Source organism: Halictus rubicundus, chromosome 8 (assembly GCF_050948215.1).
Source record: "Halictus rubicundus isolate RS-2024b chromosome 8, iyHalRubi1_principal, whole genome shotgun sequence".
Lineage (NCBI taxonomy): Eukaryota > Metazoa > Arthropoda > Insecta > Hymenoptera > Halictidae > Halictus > Halictus rubicundus.
In genome coordinates this window covers 9426417-9443750 of record NC_135156.1, presented here as the reverse complement: position 1 = coordinate 9443750, position 17334 = coordinate 9426417, and the positions used below count along the sequence as shown (strand labels likewise).

The window sequence follows — 17334 nt, the reverse complement described above, 5'->3', positions numbered from 1 at the left end:
AAAACTGCAAACAGTTACGGTGATAATATAACAGTAAAAATGAAGTTCTTGGTTTATATAGCGTTTGCTACGGTGAGCTAAAAGGACATTCAGATATAATGCAGTTGATTAAGAAGAAGTTGAGCACCTAGAAATCGTTCATTTAAGTTGCTAATTGCTTACCCGAAGGTTTTCTTTTCCACTTAATGTTATTTCAAATTATTATATTTTCTGATGTTATAAACTCATTTCCCCATTATTGTTATTTTACCTCCGGTTTTTATTGTTGCATACAGGAAAAATATATAAGCATATGATATTGTATTAATTGAAGGTTACACAGACGGTTTCACTGAAGAACAAAATAATGATTTTCGAATTCTCGTGTAGAAGCTGCCAAAGAAGAAGCGATTTACAAAATTAATTATTTCTGTATCCATCGTATCGTTTTTTTACCATTTTATCAATTTGACAATGGAGAACAGATTGAGCTGTAAAAATGGGGCACGGATGAGGGTCAACCAGCAAAATCACAAGGTGACCTGACTCAAGTTGTTCCTCAAGTCCTCCAGCCACCATGTTACCCGGTAGCATTATGTCTCAGATTTCAAAGACGTTCGAAAATCGTTGCTTCGAAGAAGAAGAGTATACCAACTAATCAAATCAGGAGTGTCTCCATCAAGGTACTCAACATTTCCTTTCCAACCAGGAAAAATCATGAAGCGACCTAACTCAAGTTTCCCAAATATTCTAGCTTCCACGTAACCCGGTAGCCCCATGTCCTAGATTTCAAAGACGAAAATCGCTTCAGAGCAAGAAGGGTATACCAAAGTTCTCTTATCTACTATCTCTTCGATTTTCGTGGATCGCGAGGCTAGATCCCGTCGGATCGGCGGATCGTCTACTAGCAAATGGTAGCCTCTGGTACCCGGGTAGGCACCGAAAAGTCCTCGAGGCGGGACTCGGCGCAAATGATTCGGGCAAAACCGCATGTTATACAGGAAACGTAACCAGTAGCCGGTGGTGGTGGCGAGGATGGCGATGTCGACGGTGGTATAGGGACACGACTACTCGATCGTGACCGTGGTAGCAGTACGGGGTAAAGGAGCGAGAGCGAGCGAAAAAGTGGAGAAAGGGAAAATAAATGAGTGAGATAAATCGAGGGGGCGAAAGAGGCTCGGGAATACAAACAGCGAGAGAGGACGAGGGGGCTATCGGGCCGCTAGGGAACTGGAAGAGGACGGATAGGGAGGCCAGGCCAACAGTGGTGGAGGCAACGGAGAAAAAGGGGGGCTGCGGAGGTGAGAAGGTAGGAGAACCAGCCTCCGCCAGTATCCACGTGTTCAGTGTAGTGGCGCGTTATGACCCGGATGTTAGATCGTAGCTGCAGTTTTGCGAGAACCTGCCGACCCGGATGTCTCGCTCGTCGTCTACAACTGATCCGCTACTAATGTCCTCCTGGTCACCGAAATATGTTCAATCGGTAAGTAATGATCGATCGTTGCACAGCATTCATACGCCGCGGACCCCCTGCATCCGACATATCCACTGTCAATCGTAATTTCTACCCCTTTCGAACCACTGTGACCGGACCGCTTGGTGGTGGCAGGCTAACTTGAGGAATCGGGACAGTTGACGCGCTACCAGTTGTCCTGGTCATGCTACCAGAGCTTTTTCATCCTCCAACATTTTTTTTAATAATTTACTCGTAAAGGTATTTCATGTTGCAATGGTCCCTGGCAATTGGATTTGGCTCCTAGCTGATTACTGAAAAAATTACCATTGCTTTAAATTAAATGTAGTTGGTATTAAGTCTGGTCCCTAGCTACTCAACAATATAACAGTTGAAAAATTGGTTTAAATTAAATACCGTTGATATAGAGACGGGGTAGATTTTTATTTGATGGTGAAATTTTATCCAGTTTTTTCTGTTGAGGCTTTCTGAGCTCCTTAGAGAGCCTTTTAAAATTGTCTTCCCAACGTTTCGCAAGCATTGCAGCTAGCTTCATCAGAGGTCAGAAGACACACTGACACCGGTACCACACTGTACAGTACAAGCGTTGCGAAAACAATCTCAAAAGAACATGGCTTACACTGAAAAGCCTGAACAGTAAAAATTGTACGATGCCAGGACGAGAGCCTGAAATCTCTGATGAAACGTTATCCGCTTTTGTGTTTCGGATTGTAGCGTTCTTAATTGAAATGGTGGAGGTTTTTAAAGCATATATTTTGCGTTTTGGTTGCGATGTTTCTTGAATTTAAATGATGCAGGTTTTACGTTGCTTTCGATAAGTAGGTTTAGGTGTTTTCGATAGGTATAGTGTATCGGTAACATCCGCGTGTGCTTGAAGGATAGATGCGAGCAAGTCAACGAAAGGTGCCAGCAAACTTCGAAGGGACCTGATAAATGCCGAAATCGCCAACTTACGTGATTTACTGCCATTACCACCCTCGACCCGCCAGAGACTATCCCAGCTACAGCTTATGGCCTTGGTTTGCGTATTTCTTCGAAAAGCCAATTACTTTCAACAAGGTAAGCGCCATGAGATCATTATAATTGGAACGGGGGTGGTCTTATGCAATTTTTAAATGAACATATTTTAATCGTACTCGTAGCATTTTTGTCGCGATGCTTCCCATCTTCCCGCGTTTTAAGTTCGTCTTCATTTTGTCGGTCATTTCAGCGTTGGGACACGGCGTCGGTCTCAAACGTTTCGCTTTCGTGTTGGATATAAATATTAATTTCCATCATTTCGAATGCTTGTTGGCTATATTTAGTGCGACGATAGTTACGTTCTCTTCTGTATATCGTAACAACGTTGGAAGAATTTTCTTCTTGGAAAGCCTACAAGTAGAATTTTTTAATATGAAAACACAACTATCGTGTGTATTATTTGTAGGTAAAATTAAGCACACACAAGATTACAAATGCTAATATCTCCTGACACAAGCTTTCGTTGACATCGATATCCAAATATGCATTAAACAACCTAATATGATTAAATCGTAATCGATATGATACGTAATTTGATTTACATACACAAAGAATTTTAGATATAATTTGACTGAATACAATATTTATTTCTCTCGAAAGCCACACAATTTCATTCTTTTGTAGAACCGTGTTTAAATTCTAATCATAACATGACAAAATTGCACAGAGTCTCGAAGACCGTAAACCATCAAATTGCTAAGCAATGGAACAGAAATATTCGAAAAATTATACAGCGTTGCTAATGATTGCGGATTTTATGCATTTGTGACAAAATTGAGTAGATGAAGTTTAAAACAGTAAGAAGATTTGAAAGGAATTATTTAAGAATGCCAAAATATTATTTTCGATCTATTCAAATTACTAACGGAAGAAAGAGTTTTCCATTTGGCTTCTAGTTCCTACAATTGATGTAGAAAATGTTGCACAAAGATCCGGAGTCTGCTAATGACCTTCGATGTTGCAGCGACGTTAAAAACTTAATTTTAAAAAGAGAAAAAGAGAACGGTTAAACGCTGTGACGATGAAATTTTCGCGACGGTAATATTAAACGGCGTTTCGAGGATCAAAAACTTCGGGCATCTCCGTTGTGCAAGCGTAGAGAGTAATATATAGGTAAAAGGTAGGGAGGTAGGTAAGGCAAGAAGGTAAGATCGGCGTACATTCAAACTCGGCGGAGTCTAAGCGCGAGTTCCGGGTGATCCGCTGACCTGTCGGCCTTTGCAACAACACTCTCACGCTCCTGTAACCCATACTCCCTCTGTATCGTCTCTCCGCTCTCGGTCGTTCTTTCTTTCTCTCCTACATACTCATTGTTTCACAGTATTCGATACTATAGTCCCGTGTAGCGCCGTTTGTAAACGTTGCCATGCTGCATTAGCATACGCTTCTTTTCCTCCTCCCTTTCTTGCTCATTTTTCCCCCTTTCCATGGACCTTTTTCGTCGGCGGAGAATACGAAAATCCGCGACCGAGATGAATTTTTCACCGGTCCACCTTCGCATTGACCCTGATCGATTATGGTTCCTCGGTACCGATTTTATTCGGGGGCACGAACGCTTCGACATCGTTGCAACCACGATGCACTGAAATTATCGACAGAATGTTTCATATTTTACAGAGAATATTTCAAGTTTTAAGCTGTTGCCTCCGATATCTGAATTAATAGAAAGACAAGTTTGGATAAAGAAATTTTTTGAAAATGGAACGGAAAATGCATTATTCGTTTGATCGAACTATTGGGTCGATTTGTCCAGTCGCTTATTTTAATGTTCTGTTTTTCTTCTTCTTTGAAACGCATTTTGAATTTTTGAATTTTCAATAAAAGTTGTAACGAAGTCAGGACCACTTATGCTGTTGGTCGAATTGGTTGTATTTGAAACGAGAAAATCATCTTCCAATGAAACAAAAGAACATGTTGGAAATGTTCGATTTTTGAAATTAGAAGTTGCATAGTTTCTGACTTGAAATAAAAGAGAAAAAACCAACTGAAAAAATTCGATATAAAACACATAACAAACTTTTCTTTTCGTGATAAACGACAGGATCTTTGCACCGACCCTATATATGTTGCTAGACGCAAAATAAATTAGTTTATTCTGTATTTTTCGTCTTCATTTTAATATTCTTTTTTGTGCCACACGTAAGATAAATGTTCGTAAAAGTTATTTATTAGTATCCAGATAAAAAAGAACTTATCAAGGGAACTTCTAGGTATATAGATGTTTATGAATAATAAAACTCACAATAATGATATATCCGTACATATAATATTATCAATATTACTTTTATATTGCGCAAATTTCAATTTTATTGTATATTATGTAAGGAAAACAAAGATCTCTAATCTTGCTGTCCAATTACGTATTATATCGATTCTAATTTAAAAATAGAATTTGTTCCAACATTTTATTGTTATAATATATTTAATAAAAATTAAAGAATTTGCAATAACATTTAATAATATAGTAAATGTTTATTTCCTAAAAATCATTAAATAAGTGGTTAATAACATGCGTTATATATAATTATTAATAAGAAATTAATGTTAAAAATAATTTGATGTACAAATTCATAACTTCATAAAGTTCGTTTAAAATAATATGTGTTTCATCTTTTGTTTCAGCCTTGAAAAACTGTCCATCCGATTCTACGAATATCCCGACTCCTAACATAGGATTTTCAAAAGTAATATTGTTTATCATCATATCGCATTGTATTATTGACCGTCAATTACTACGGTACAAATGTTGGCCATACAATGCATGCAATTTTTCAGGCCATGTCCGGATTTATAATGATGATGACCCAGCAAGGAAAACTATTGTATATATCAGAAAATGCAGCGGAATATCTTGGACATTCTATGGTAAAGTAGTTGTAAAGAAACAGCATGGTAATTGACTATGGTGACAATCTGTAATAAAGATTGACACAGAAATTTAAAATCATTTAGAAATTTTGTTTCATATTTGTGCATCCTACAATATGATACTCTAATATTAAAACATGTATTTTAGGAGGACCTGCTTATTCACGGGGATAGTGTTTATGACGTTATAGACAAGCAAGATCATATAGTTGTACAAAATCAATTATCTAGAAATAGCCCAATTCCAAGTGATAGAAGATTGTTCCTCTGTCGAATTAATGTATCCAGAAACTCTCGAAGGCAACTACGCTTTGGTGATCAAAAGGTAGTTTCTAAGTGCATAATCTATCTCTTACAGCTTCTACTTTACACTGTTTTTTTTTTTAATGATCTTGATATTCTTTACACTACTATTTGATTTAATGATCTTTACTTTTGCCTGCGTTGTTTTATTGTTATTTTTATAGGTAGTTCTTGTTGAAGGTCATTTCTTACCTTTTGTTCCTGTTTGCAACCGAAATGAGTTTGTTTTCCTTGCTTCATGTACACCTGTTGTTTTACCAGAGACCAGAGAAAGTATTGTTCAAGGTGCAACAAATATTTTCACCACAATCCACTCTATGGATATGAAATATCTCCATATTGATAAAACGTAATATCTTTCTGTAAAAGGAAGTAATGACTGTATTAAAATATTTCTTACTAAGAATACTTGTTGTTTGCAGTGCAGAAAGCCATTTAGAATATAGTCGTAATGAATTAGTAAACGTGTCATGGTACAATTTGCTACACTGGGATTCTATACGAACCGCATATTGCAAGCATCAAACTGGTATGTTTTTCCAGAATTGTAATTAAAGCAATCAACGTATTACAATTGCCTACCACTAAACGTGTGCAAGGATCCGAAAATTTCGGATCGGGACGGGTTCTCAAAAATTTTCAGGTTTATCGAGAATATTAGGGATTCCCAAGCATATTCGGGATCTAAAATGTACTGGGATTCTCAACAATTTTCAGAATTATTCCCGAGAATATTCGCGAGTATATTCAAGAATGCCGAAAATTTCGGGAACCCGGCTCGACCCGATGAATTCCCGATCCGATTCGACCATCGAGTACCCGACATTACGGGTTCACCTCTACCTACCACTAATAACTGTTTCAGTTATTCAGTCTGATCAGGAACGGTCTGCAACTGCATTATTAAGATTGCAAAGTCGTTCTGGTCGATGGTTCTGGGTGCATTGCGTTTTGCAAGTCAAGGATACATCTGAAGAATGTCAGCATCCCATTATTGTGTGTACAAATCAAGTTTTAAGGTACATTTCTGTAAGATAAACGTAACTAAATTTGGTATCATTAAAATTGACAATGAATACTTTTACTTTTGTGAATGTATCTCCATAAAAAAATTGGTAACTAATGAAACATTGTATTTCAGTGACAGGGAAGCAGAAGTTATGCGTTCAAGTTCATGGTTGTATCAGTATTCCTCTCAAACTAAGTTTACCTATACTATCTGCTCTGGAAATCAGAATCGTAGTACGCCATATGCTGTTGGTAGCCAAAATAATCAACAGCAAGACTATACTCGATCGTTACCTCACAATAACGATGCTCAGCATTCTCCTACTGTTCGAAATTCGGAGCAAGATCTACATGGTTCTACAAAGACACAGCTGGAAGAGTATACAGGAAGAAACACGCGTGAAGACGCAGAACCTGTGGACATGTCGATAAGCAGTAGTGAACATGAAAACAGAAATATACATGTGAATGTACAACATGGTCATTACGCGCTTGGTCAATTCACAGATAGGTACAAAGCGCACCACAAAAATTTAAGTGGATACCGTGCGAAATTTATCCAATGCCATGGTCAATATAATATGGATGCGTTGTCATCTCCTAAATATTATATCACAGACTTAGATAAGGACTATTGTTGTAACGAGAGAAATATATCTCACAAAAGACTTCAAGGTAAGGCATTACCAGTAGTGACAATTGCTGGATCAACAGGTGATCCTTCTGAATTGACCATGGAACACTGGAACTCGAGCCCAGTGTGGTCCGATACTTTACAAAGGGTACCTGACGTCGTCCATCAAGACCTTAGCCCACACGTTGCAACACCAACCACTCCAGTTGACACACCAGATTCTGAACTACACTCAGAAACTCAAATTTTTAACTTCGATTGGACAGCTGAGCAGCATGTGCCCAATTTAAAGATTACTTTTCGTAGTTCGAATCAAGGGCCTAGGAAAGTCCAGGATGTTCAGCCCATCACATTACAGTTACCACGTAAAAAGGGCCAATCTATGAGTGATTCTAAAGACTTTCCTAAATGAGACTGTACACTTGACGAATTGGTGTTTCATATTAGATAGGCAAATATTTTTTTAAAGTAGATATGACTAATAGTTTGGAGGTTTGAGTCTCTGAACAAAATAGAAAATAGGTGCTAGAGACTGAGTTCAGCTAGAAGCTGTTCAAAAGGTATTGTTATTCAGAAAGTTTGAATATTAAGCAAGATTGATTTCAAATGAATTGAAATTAGAGGTATACGAGAGCCCGAAAATGTTGGGTCGCAATGGGTCGAGAATTTTATTCGGGATCGGGATGGATTCTCCAAAATTTCGGTATTCTCGAATATTCTTGGAAATCCCGAAACTGGACGTCCCAATCATCCGGTACCCGACATTTTTGAGTTCTCGCACATCTCTAATTGAAATTGATCCATTATAACTAGTTCCTAATGCAATTATTGTAAAAAGACTTATTGTTACAATTTATTGGTATTGTAGAATACTGTTTGATGCTTTCTTAATTATACTAGATCAAATTGAATTAACGTTAAAATTAATTCTTGGTGAAAGTGGATAAAATTATGTTCTATTCTTGTCGAATCGGTTCTTTAAATCTTTTCAGTTAGAACAAAATATCATCAGTATTAACTAAAACTCATTTGTTGCCAACAGAGATTTGTGGGTGAAATGCCATAAGGTATTATATAGTATTATGATTAATAAATTGTAGAATTGAAATATTTACATATTTGTAATAAATATGAGTAATAAAAGGAACAGGAGTACCTAATTACTAGTATTTAAAAAAAAATGTACTTTAATCTGTTTTTAAAAACTTCATTTTAAGAGAAATTTTAGAAAAATGAGTTTATTGCTTTTTAGAAATGATTTCCGTTTCCATGTAAAATTCAGTAATGATGGATATATCATTATAGGAGCAATTAGTTCTTCGATAATACGTTTAATCATTATTAATTATGTTTATACATATTTGTGTAAGCTAGAGACAGTTCAATGCATTTGTTGAAAAAATGTTCATGAATAAAGGAAAATGTTTGATTCATTAATTTGAATCATTAAATGGTGCTGTCGAATACTTTTTTAACCCATATACGAGGATTGATTTTAAGAGGATTCTTATCGATTTTACTGTGTACTAATTAATTTATACAAATATTTTCATAGTATGATTTTAATTTTATTCTTAAGTCAATTGTTCTATTCTTACAAGATTAAAAAATTAAAAATGACAAAACAGAATTGGAATACCTTTTACTACAATATCATTAATTTCTTTTCGTTTTTTAATGGAGTTTCATTAAAAATACGTTAAATATCTTTGAATTAAAATTATTCCATTTGAATTTCATCACCTACCGGTACATCTTTGAAGCTTCAATGGATTGAAAGTGCAGACTTAGAATTGTTCGCAAAGGCATTTAAACTGAATTTCGTCTCTGATTTAAACATGCATTTTTCATGAAGTTGTGCATATTACATAATCATTTTGACAGTATACTTCTAATATTTTATCTTCAAAACATAATGCTACATAGATATGACGAATTCTACATGAAAAGTATATAATTTTTGAACGGGGGTCATACAATAATTCGATGTAACTGTAGCGGTTACAAACATGGCTTATATTTCCGATAAAACATAATGAATAAGTTTGTTCAACTTTAAACTGAAATTTACAATTTTGTTACATTAGTCAACAAAGCAGCAACTCATGAATATTACAATATGCAATGTGGAAATATAATTGGGGATGGAAAAGCGTATTTTAATAACACGTTACAGAATCCTATCCCCTCTTAAAACTCATGCTATGGACGATAACGCCTATACGTAGAAACGTATGGCTTTCAAGTATAGTTGCTGTATTTGTGCGTGAAGGTTAGGAGCAGTTGTACGATCAAACGTGGGTTAGGTGAAAATAACAGCTCCTGTCACAATGTAGTGTATAATAATGTTGTGATATTACGATAGCAAACGTATATTGATATACGCGTGTATTTCAACATCCGTGTGATCCAACACAGAATACATGGATGTTGCGAACGGACAAAAGCCCCTTAGTAAGTGTAAATTATAATTTATTTTATATGAATTATACATTTTTCCTTGTCTTGAGACGAATAAAATTACAATTGCATTACTAACGTTCATTTTGATTATTAGAAAAAGAAGAATTTTACTTCGACGTATGCTTATGTTCTGTGTATACACATGATGTAAGATTATGGGATCATTATATTTACGAAAAATTGTTCGAACTGTTTGTTGAAATTAGTTTCAGCTGTTTTATAATTTATGTTTAGTATTGTACTGATGTTTGTATAAATATTTTTGCATAGGTGGGCAGCCTCCAGCCACCAGTATTTCAGGAGTGGATAAGGGGAAAGAATGGCAGATGGAATTGCTTATGGAAAAATTACGATCCAAGGCTTCCACATTCAAGTCCTTGGTGGAAACTGCGAAAAATCTGCGTATGGCTATGCTGGTAAGTTGTGTGTAACATATTGTGTAGGTTCTCGTTTGTTGCACCCCTGATGAAATGCCTATTCTTTATATGAACCTTATTCTGTGCAACGAGCGAGTACCATGGTGAGATGAGAAGAAGAGCCCCAGAATGGCACAGGGGCAAGGAGGCAGGAGCAGGAGTTTATCGCTAGGTCCACCTATTCCCGCCTCTGATGTTCCCATAGTCCCAATGTTTACGCTTTGATATCACATGCTACATAATATGTGTAACCGCTTTAGCCAATATTTTGGCTAGAGCAGACAATACGTGTGAAACGAGGCATGCCCCTTCTACTCTAATCCAATTGGCCAGGGACCTTCTTCTCATCTTACCACGATACCTACTGTACATATAAAATTACATTTAACCAATTGCATTTATCGCAATGCTAGGATAAGAGGTTTGCCATAGACAGTGCAGAAAAGAGCCAGCTGCAGAAATGTTTGGATACTTTGCAACATTCCATAAAAGTAACCTCCTTGCAGTCCATGGTGGAACGCTTGGAGAGTTTAACCAGACAATTGGGGTAAATATTGATTAATCAAGTATATTATTAAAAAACACAATCAAATAATTTCAATAACACTTATGCTATGATTACAGCTTAAAATTTATGATGTCTGGTCCACCAGGTACAGAGTTGTTTATATCCTCAGATATGTTCTTTTTGGAAGTTCTTTTGGAACCGACAGGTGTAGTTAAAGATGTAAAGATTCATCATGAGGGAAAGAACGAACAGCAGGTATAAACTTTTCATAGAAAAGAATCTGACTCTCATACACGTCTCAGAAATAGTTGTACCGAAGATGATAGAATAATAGTTCACCCATTTCATAATTTTAAATAAATCATTTAATCATTTTGCAGTATCTAGAAACAGAAAATAGGCGGATCTGCACCCTGAGAAATGTATGAGAGTTAAAAGCACCTTGGTTCATATTAATGCTACATAACATGTCTTGATAATATATTTACAGAGCTGTGATGTGTTGGTATCTTGTTTGTCACGAGGAGACTTCCTTGATTTTACAGTACAATTAGAAGGTTTAGCATCGATATATCAGTTAAATGCGGATAAAAAAGTAAAATGTAAAGCATTCAGTGCTTTACAGTCACTGGAGGCTGACTTGGGTATTTTAGCTCAATTGCAGACATTTATCAAAGAACCGTTTAATCTTGTTCATAAAAGTCCAGTTGGTTAGTTTTATGATTTAATGTCACTAATATTTATAAAACAACAACCGAATGTTATTGTCAGATCTGTAGAATGATGTTCTCATTTAGGGATCCTCGAACGAAGAAGAGGAGGTCATGCCATGAAACTTACATATTTTGTTTCTCCTTATGATTTAATAGACCAGGAGAATCGTACCTGTGATGCACTAAATTCAGAAATAGTTATTAAACGGAAGATTGGTCATTCCGTTACAGTTTGTATGGAAGGTTCCACTGCTCACAAGTTGCCTACATCTAGTATCATAACTGTAAATAGAAGTCCTACAGGAAAAAGGTTTGTAAACCGTTGAAAGTTCGGGATCTGTTTACTTCGATGTAACTGTTGTCTAACTGATCAATTATTTTTAGTACTCCATCCTATGCTCCATTAACTGGTACAAATTCATCTGTATTACCTGCTTGCTTCGTATTGAAACTTGTTAAGAAAATGCCAATGTGTATGGAACTGTTACGTAGGATACAAAAGGTCACAGAACTCGAATGTGGAGACATATCCGCTCCACATCCGTTGCTTAGTTTGATTATTCAACATGCCAGCGATGGCCAGCTAGATTGTCGGAACAACAGAGGACTTTATGTTGTATGTAAACCATTTTAGATACTTCTCGATAGAGGTGTGCGAGAACCTGAAAATGTCGGGTTGGAACGGGTCTAGAACTTTATTCCGGATCGGGGCGGGTTCTCGAATATATTGAGATTCCCTAGAATGTTCGCATTTGCAGGTTATTTATCGTACACCTCTACTTCTTGAACATAAAGACTGCTTACTATCCTGTGTATGCGTTTCGTTGTAGAGTTTACCGGACCAACAGCACTGCTACTTCATGACAGAGAACAAAAACATGGAAGGCGTTTTAGTCTGTAGTATTTCCTTCACGCATCCAGCCCATGTTCCACAGATCTTGGTATACCTGCGACAGCAGGCGCTATTCAATACATTGATCGCCAGTTGCGTCAGATCTATGGCTCGTCAAGATCCAGAACACGCGACTATATTTGAAGTGAGTGCTCTATCATGGCAACACATATCGGTAAGTTTGGAGCATCCTTTCGAGGAGACAATGGCGACCGCAGAATTGGATTTGACGGACATCTCCGCGTTGAAATGCAAATTGTACGGCATCAGCATTACGAATACTGAGCGAACTTCCGATCTGACTGGAAAGGTTCTGCAGAAGTGTTTAAGTATACCTCTGACAATGAGGATTCTCATGAAATCGTGGGAAAACCGAGACGCTTTGGGCCCAATGAACAATCTGAACAGCGGGAACGGGAACTACAACGTGAATCTCGGCTCCGGGAAAGATCAAAACAACCAAAACGGTTCCGGGATGCCGGATTTTACCAACGGGGAGACGAAAATAAAGCAGGAGCCTGGTTTGAACAACGGGAACGGAGCCATGGGGAGGCAACAGTCGTCGCAGCAACAGCAACAACAGCCGCAGCAACAACAACAACAACAGCAGCAGCCTTTTTTAGATGCCGGAACGGAGAATAGTATCGGTTTTCCGTCATATTCCGGCCAATCCGATACCACAACTACTGCGATGCTGAATCCTTTGCAACTGGGAGCTTTGCTTGGTCAGGCAAAAAACCCTTTAGCCAGTCCTATGAACGAGCGAACGAAGAAGACGCGTAAAAGAAAAACTGCAGACAGTATTTGGCGGAGTCCGAAGAGAAAAGGAGACGAAACCGCGGAGATACTGTTGGAGAGCTCCAGTTCGGATTCGACGCCATTGGGTACGCCAACCGGCGGCAGGGAGAACTTGAACGAAACGAGGACGTCCACACCGACTTCGGCCACAAGTTTAACCAGCGGTTTAGATTTTTCCAATCTGGACCCGACGGATATTCTGGGGACGGACAAGAGCTCCGATTACGATTTCGACAACGAGAGTGAGATTACGGAAGTTCACGACTTGCAAGACGTGGAAGAGTTGATCAAAAGAGACCGCAAGTCACGGAAAAGGGAAGAGAAAAAGAGTCCGATTATATTCGAAGATAACAAAAGTTTGGTGCCGCCATCAGTAAGTATAACGCCAATTTCAAGCAGTAGTTTTGGTCAAACTACAAACTATAACACTGTACTTACGGGTATGGGTTTGGAAAGACGACCAGGTATTGAAATAATACCGATTGCGTCTTCGCCTCAGACTACTTTACCGAGTTCTATTACTATAACTCCAATAGCTGGACCAACGCAGTCTAAAAGTTTGACGGACGAGCGTAGAGAGAGAAAGAGTTCGAAGGGAAAGTCGACGGAGGATAAAGGAAAAATGGAGAAAAGACGTAAGCGTAAGAGAGAGGACAGTCCTATGGGACCACCGCCGGATAAGATATCATCGAAGCAGGATCCATTGTCGAAACCGGTATCGGTGAGCATCAAACCGACCGAATCGCCGCCGAACTTGAGCTCACGGCCGTCATCGCCCGCGACAACACTAAGAAAATTTAGTCCGTCACCGACGCATACCAGTCCACTCGCTCTCGTAGGTAAGTCCAGTCCGACATTGAAACAATCAACAAACAAGCCAGTGCAAAGTCCAAAGCACTCTCCGGTCTATAGCAGTAGTCCCAAACATACGCCAGTGCCTGCGAGCGTGAGCCCAAAGCATGGGACATCGTCGCCGAAGCATGGTAGCTCAGCGAGTACCGGTAAACCGAGCATGTCCGCGCTGAAATCCGCGGCAAATTCTCCTTCTAGTAAAACCACCGATTCTGGACAATCGAAGATAAAGTCTTCCTCGTCGTCCTCGAGCAAAGATTCCAACCGTGACAAGGAGAGAAAGACATCGTCGTTAGCCTTCGGCGGATCGAGCGGCCACCAGAGTCCTAAGACAAAGTCCTCTAGCGGTAAGTTAAAACAACTGGAATTAATTCCTAGCGGGGAAACGCAGACCACCTTGCCGAACAGCGGCGGTAGCACGCCTCCTTCCGGTAGCTCGGAGCTCGGCAAGTCTGCTATCGCCCAGCAACAGGCGAGGAATAGGAAGGGTTCGCTGAGCGCCGTCATTGATAAACTGAAGAACGCTCAACATTGCACGGACGACAGTGGCAACGGTGGTACCAAGTCTGCAACCGGTGGTAGTAGTAGCGGTAATTCGAGTGGTCAGAAAGAGAGAAACATCGGAAGTTCGTCGGCCAAGGCTGCCGAGGGGAAGTGCGTCAGTAAGAACTCCTCGATAGAGTCGAAAAATCCTGGGGAGTACATGGTGAAGCACAGCTCCGACGGTATGAAGATAACAATCAATAAAACACGCACAAAAGACTCGAAGTCCGGTACGAACCTTAAACTGTCGTCGTCCTCCGCGTCCGTTGCAACCGGTGCGTCTTCGGGTTCGTCCACCTCGTCGGCCTCGATGTCGGGAAACGGTTCGCCAAAAACGCACACCGGCCTGAAACCAGGAGTCAGCTCTGGCCCTGCGTCGAAGAAACCCGCGTCTCAGACTTCTCCGAAGTTGTCTGGATCCTCGTCTTCCGGTTCGGGCAGCAGCAGCGGTAGCAAAGCGACGCTACTTGGTCAGAAAATGTTGTCGGCTTTGAAGTCCATATCAGGGCCAAACTCTAGCAGCGGTAACGGTGCTGGAGGACTGAATGTCGGCGGTAGCGGTAGCGGTGGACTGCTTTCTAAGAGCGTGATGTCCTCGAAGTCCTCCTCGAGCTGTCCAAAAACGACCAGTTCGGGCGTGACGGATCTCAGTCGGAACCGCGACAAATCCCGGTTGTCGAAGTCCGGCGAGAAAAGTTTGTTTCCATCGAAAGGTATCAGTGATACCAGGAAATCGAGTCCCTCTGGTCTACGGGAGGAGAGCGAGAGCGAAAGGGCGTTCAAGCTTCTCGCTGCTCACGCCACCATGTCGAACCTATCGAGTCTGCCTAATCTGCCGCCCCAGTTGGTTGTGGAGGGGCTGATGAAGCAACTAGACACCAAATTCCAAATACCAAAATTATCAGCTCGAGCGAACGCCGAATCCGGCGACAAGAAGACCGAGAAGCTCTCCATGCTTCCCGACGCAGGCAAGGCTTTGGACAACATAGCAACGAAGCAAGCTACGGAGCCAGGTAAACTGCAAACGATATCGAACACGTCGTCGACCACTGCCAAAACGGTGCCGGATGATCAGTCGAACCAGGGTAGGCGAGACCATGTACAAACGAAGCCCGACAATCTCTCCATGACAAGCGCAGTCTCGGTAATGTCTATGAATCTCGGTGCCGACAACCCCAGCAACCTTCTGCTTCCTCCTCTATCGAGCAACAGTTCGCACGACCTGGACATCCCTACGAACCTCTCGATGCAGTCGACCGAGAACGAGTCCCGCGATTCGTGCAAGGAGCCGTCGATGAATAGAAGCAACACGCAGTTTCTGAGTAGTGCTATAAACTCCACGGTCAGCGGCAAGGATGACGCCGCTGGAAGTGGGTCGGTGATGGCCGTTCTACCAAAAGGTACAGATGCACCCTCTACCAGCAAACCTGTGTACTCTACCATGATGGCGACGGGCACGATAGCGAGCGGGAACGGGACTAGCGCCCCGAGCTCCGGCAACGGGAACTCGGAGAGCTTGAATCTGAGCATCAAACCGGTTGACGCGAATCTGGCGAAGTACAAGTCGGAAGAGAAGAAGCAACCGCAGCCCCAGCAGCCGGCGCAACCGTCGCAGCAACAGCAACAATCGCAACAGTCGCAACAGCAGCCGCAACCGCAACAGCAACCGCAGCAGCAGCAAGTACCGTCTTCCGGAGGACCTTCGAGCGCCTCTTCGCTGGGGACCGCGGCGTCCTCGGAAAGCTCGTCGAACACTATGAAGCCAGCCGGCACGGAGATACCGCCGACGACTTCTCAGGAGGCCGCGGAAATGTTGCTGGATTTCTCCACGCCGAAAGATGTGGCCAAGAGCTTGAACTTCACCAGCATTCCGGAGAGGGCGATGACGCAGGCGGCCTCGGTCCGAAGGAACACGCCACCACCACCGCCTCCTGCCTTCCCGGCCAGTCCTTCCGTGAGCGTGCACATCGTAAAGAGTCCCGCACCCTCGCCGAGAGTCATCCCACCTTCGCCTCACTCCGCCTCGCCGTGCATCACCGACGACGAGCTGATGGACGAGGCGCTGGTGGGAATGGGTAAATGAAGGTTACTGAAACTCTAGATTTAATTTTATCCGCGAATCACGCAAGCGTCGCACAGGACACAGGGTGTCCTGCTAGGTCGGTGAGTTAATGCTGCCTTCGATCAGTGTTTCTCAAGCTTCGTTCACTCCGTGACCGCGGGTCACTGGCATCACATGTATCTGGCGGGCAAACGTGTTCGTATACATTTTAAACGGAAATAACTTTTTCCAAATTGGACCAAACGATTCGAGTCTTTTTCGAGATGCTAAAAGCACTAGTTCACTAGACAATTTGTACTGACATTGTTTAACACTTTGAACACTATGTAAACTAATTCTGGTATTTCAGGAAAATTTATTTGGTTCAATGTTAACCCTGACGTGGTTTACCGTTTCCTCGGACTAAGAAGTACTACACTGGGATCTTCCTAAAAATTCGGTTATAATTTTCTGAAATACTCGTAGATGTACACTTTAAAGTTACAAAATCGAAATGCTTGATTGGAGTCGAAGAAATTTCACGTTTATAATTATCTTGCAATACTGATACGAAAATCACTGTATAGAAAATTTTACTGGGTCACGAGAGCCCCCAAACCATTACAGAGCTAAAGGTTATTCCTTTCTAAAGGGTGTGCGAATATTTTTGTCTATTTCCCAGGTGGTTCGAGACTGATTGTTTGCGAAACACTGGTGGAAATTAGTCGAACGGTTCTCGGAAAGCTATGCACATTTCGAAGAACCGTTTTTCTTCTTCGGTTTTTATTAGCGAATTGAATGTTGTGAATTTTAAGGTTCCCT

At 40.7% G+C, this 17334-nt stretch overlaps 2 protein-coding genes across 3 annotated transcripts; both read left to right on the top strand.

Annotated features, from left to right (window-relative positions):
* The first annotated feature begins 802 nt into the window (after positions 1 to 802).
* Dysf (neuronal PAS domain protein dysfusion) lies at positions 803 to 8916 on the top strand. 2 transcript variants are annotated; one of them, XM_076792648.1, is made up of 9 exons: positions 803 to 1462; positions 2336 to 2512; positions 5096 to 5157; positions 5249 to 5338; positions 5490 to 5666; positions 5809 to 5993; positions 6067 to 6173; positions 6510 to 6663; positions 6786 to 8916. In XM_076792648.1, exons 2-9 carry the CDS (start codon positions 2464 to 2466, stop codon positions 7696 to 7698), a joined length of 1737 nt encoding a protein of 578 aa, XP_076648763.1. In that variant the 5' UTR covers positions 803 to 1462; positions 2336 to 2463; the 3' UTR covers positions 7699 to 8916. The 2 variants fall into 2 exon arrangements, with proteins under 2 accessions (XP_076648763.1, XP_076648761.1); XM_076792646.1 differs by having other exon boundaries at positions 2331 to 2512.
* Positions 8917 to 9232: 316 nt separating this feature from the next.
* Positions 9233 to 16924, top strand: Med1 (Mediator complex subunit 1). Its single transcript, XM_076792288.1, has 8 exons — positions 9233 to 9740; positions 10020 to 10165; positions 10579 to 10712; positions 10790 to 10928; positions 11164 to 11383; positions 11471 to 11696; positions 11771 to 12002; positions 12217 to 16924. Exons 1-8 carry the CDS (start codon positions 9710 to 9712, stop codon positions 16552 to 16554), a joined length of 5466 nt encoding a protein of 1821 aa, XP_076648403.1. The 5' UTR covers positions 9233 to 9709; the 3' UTR covers positions 16555 to 16924.
* Positions 16925 to 17334: the final 410 nt, after the last annotated feature.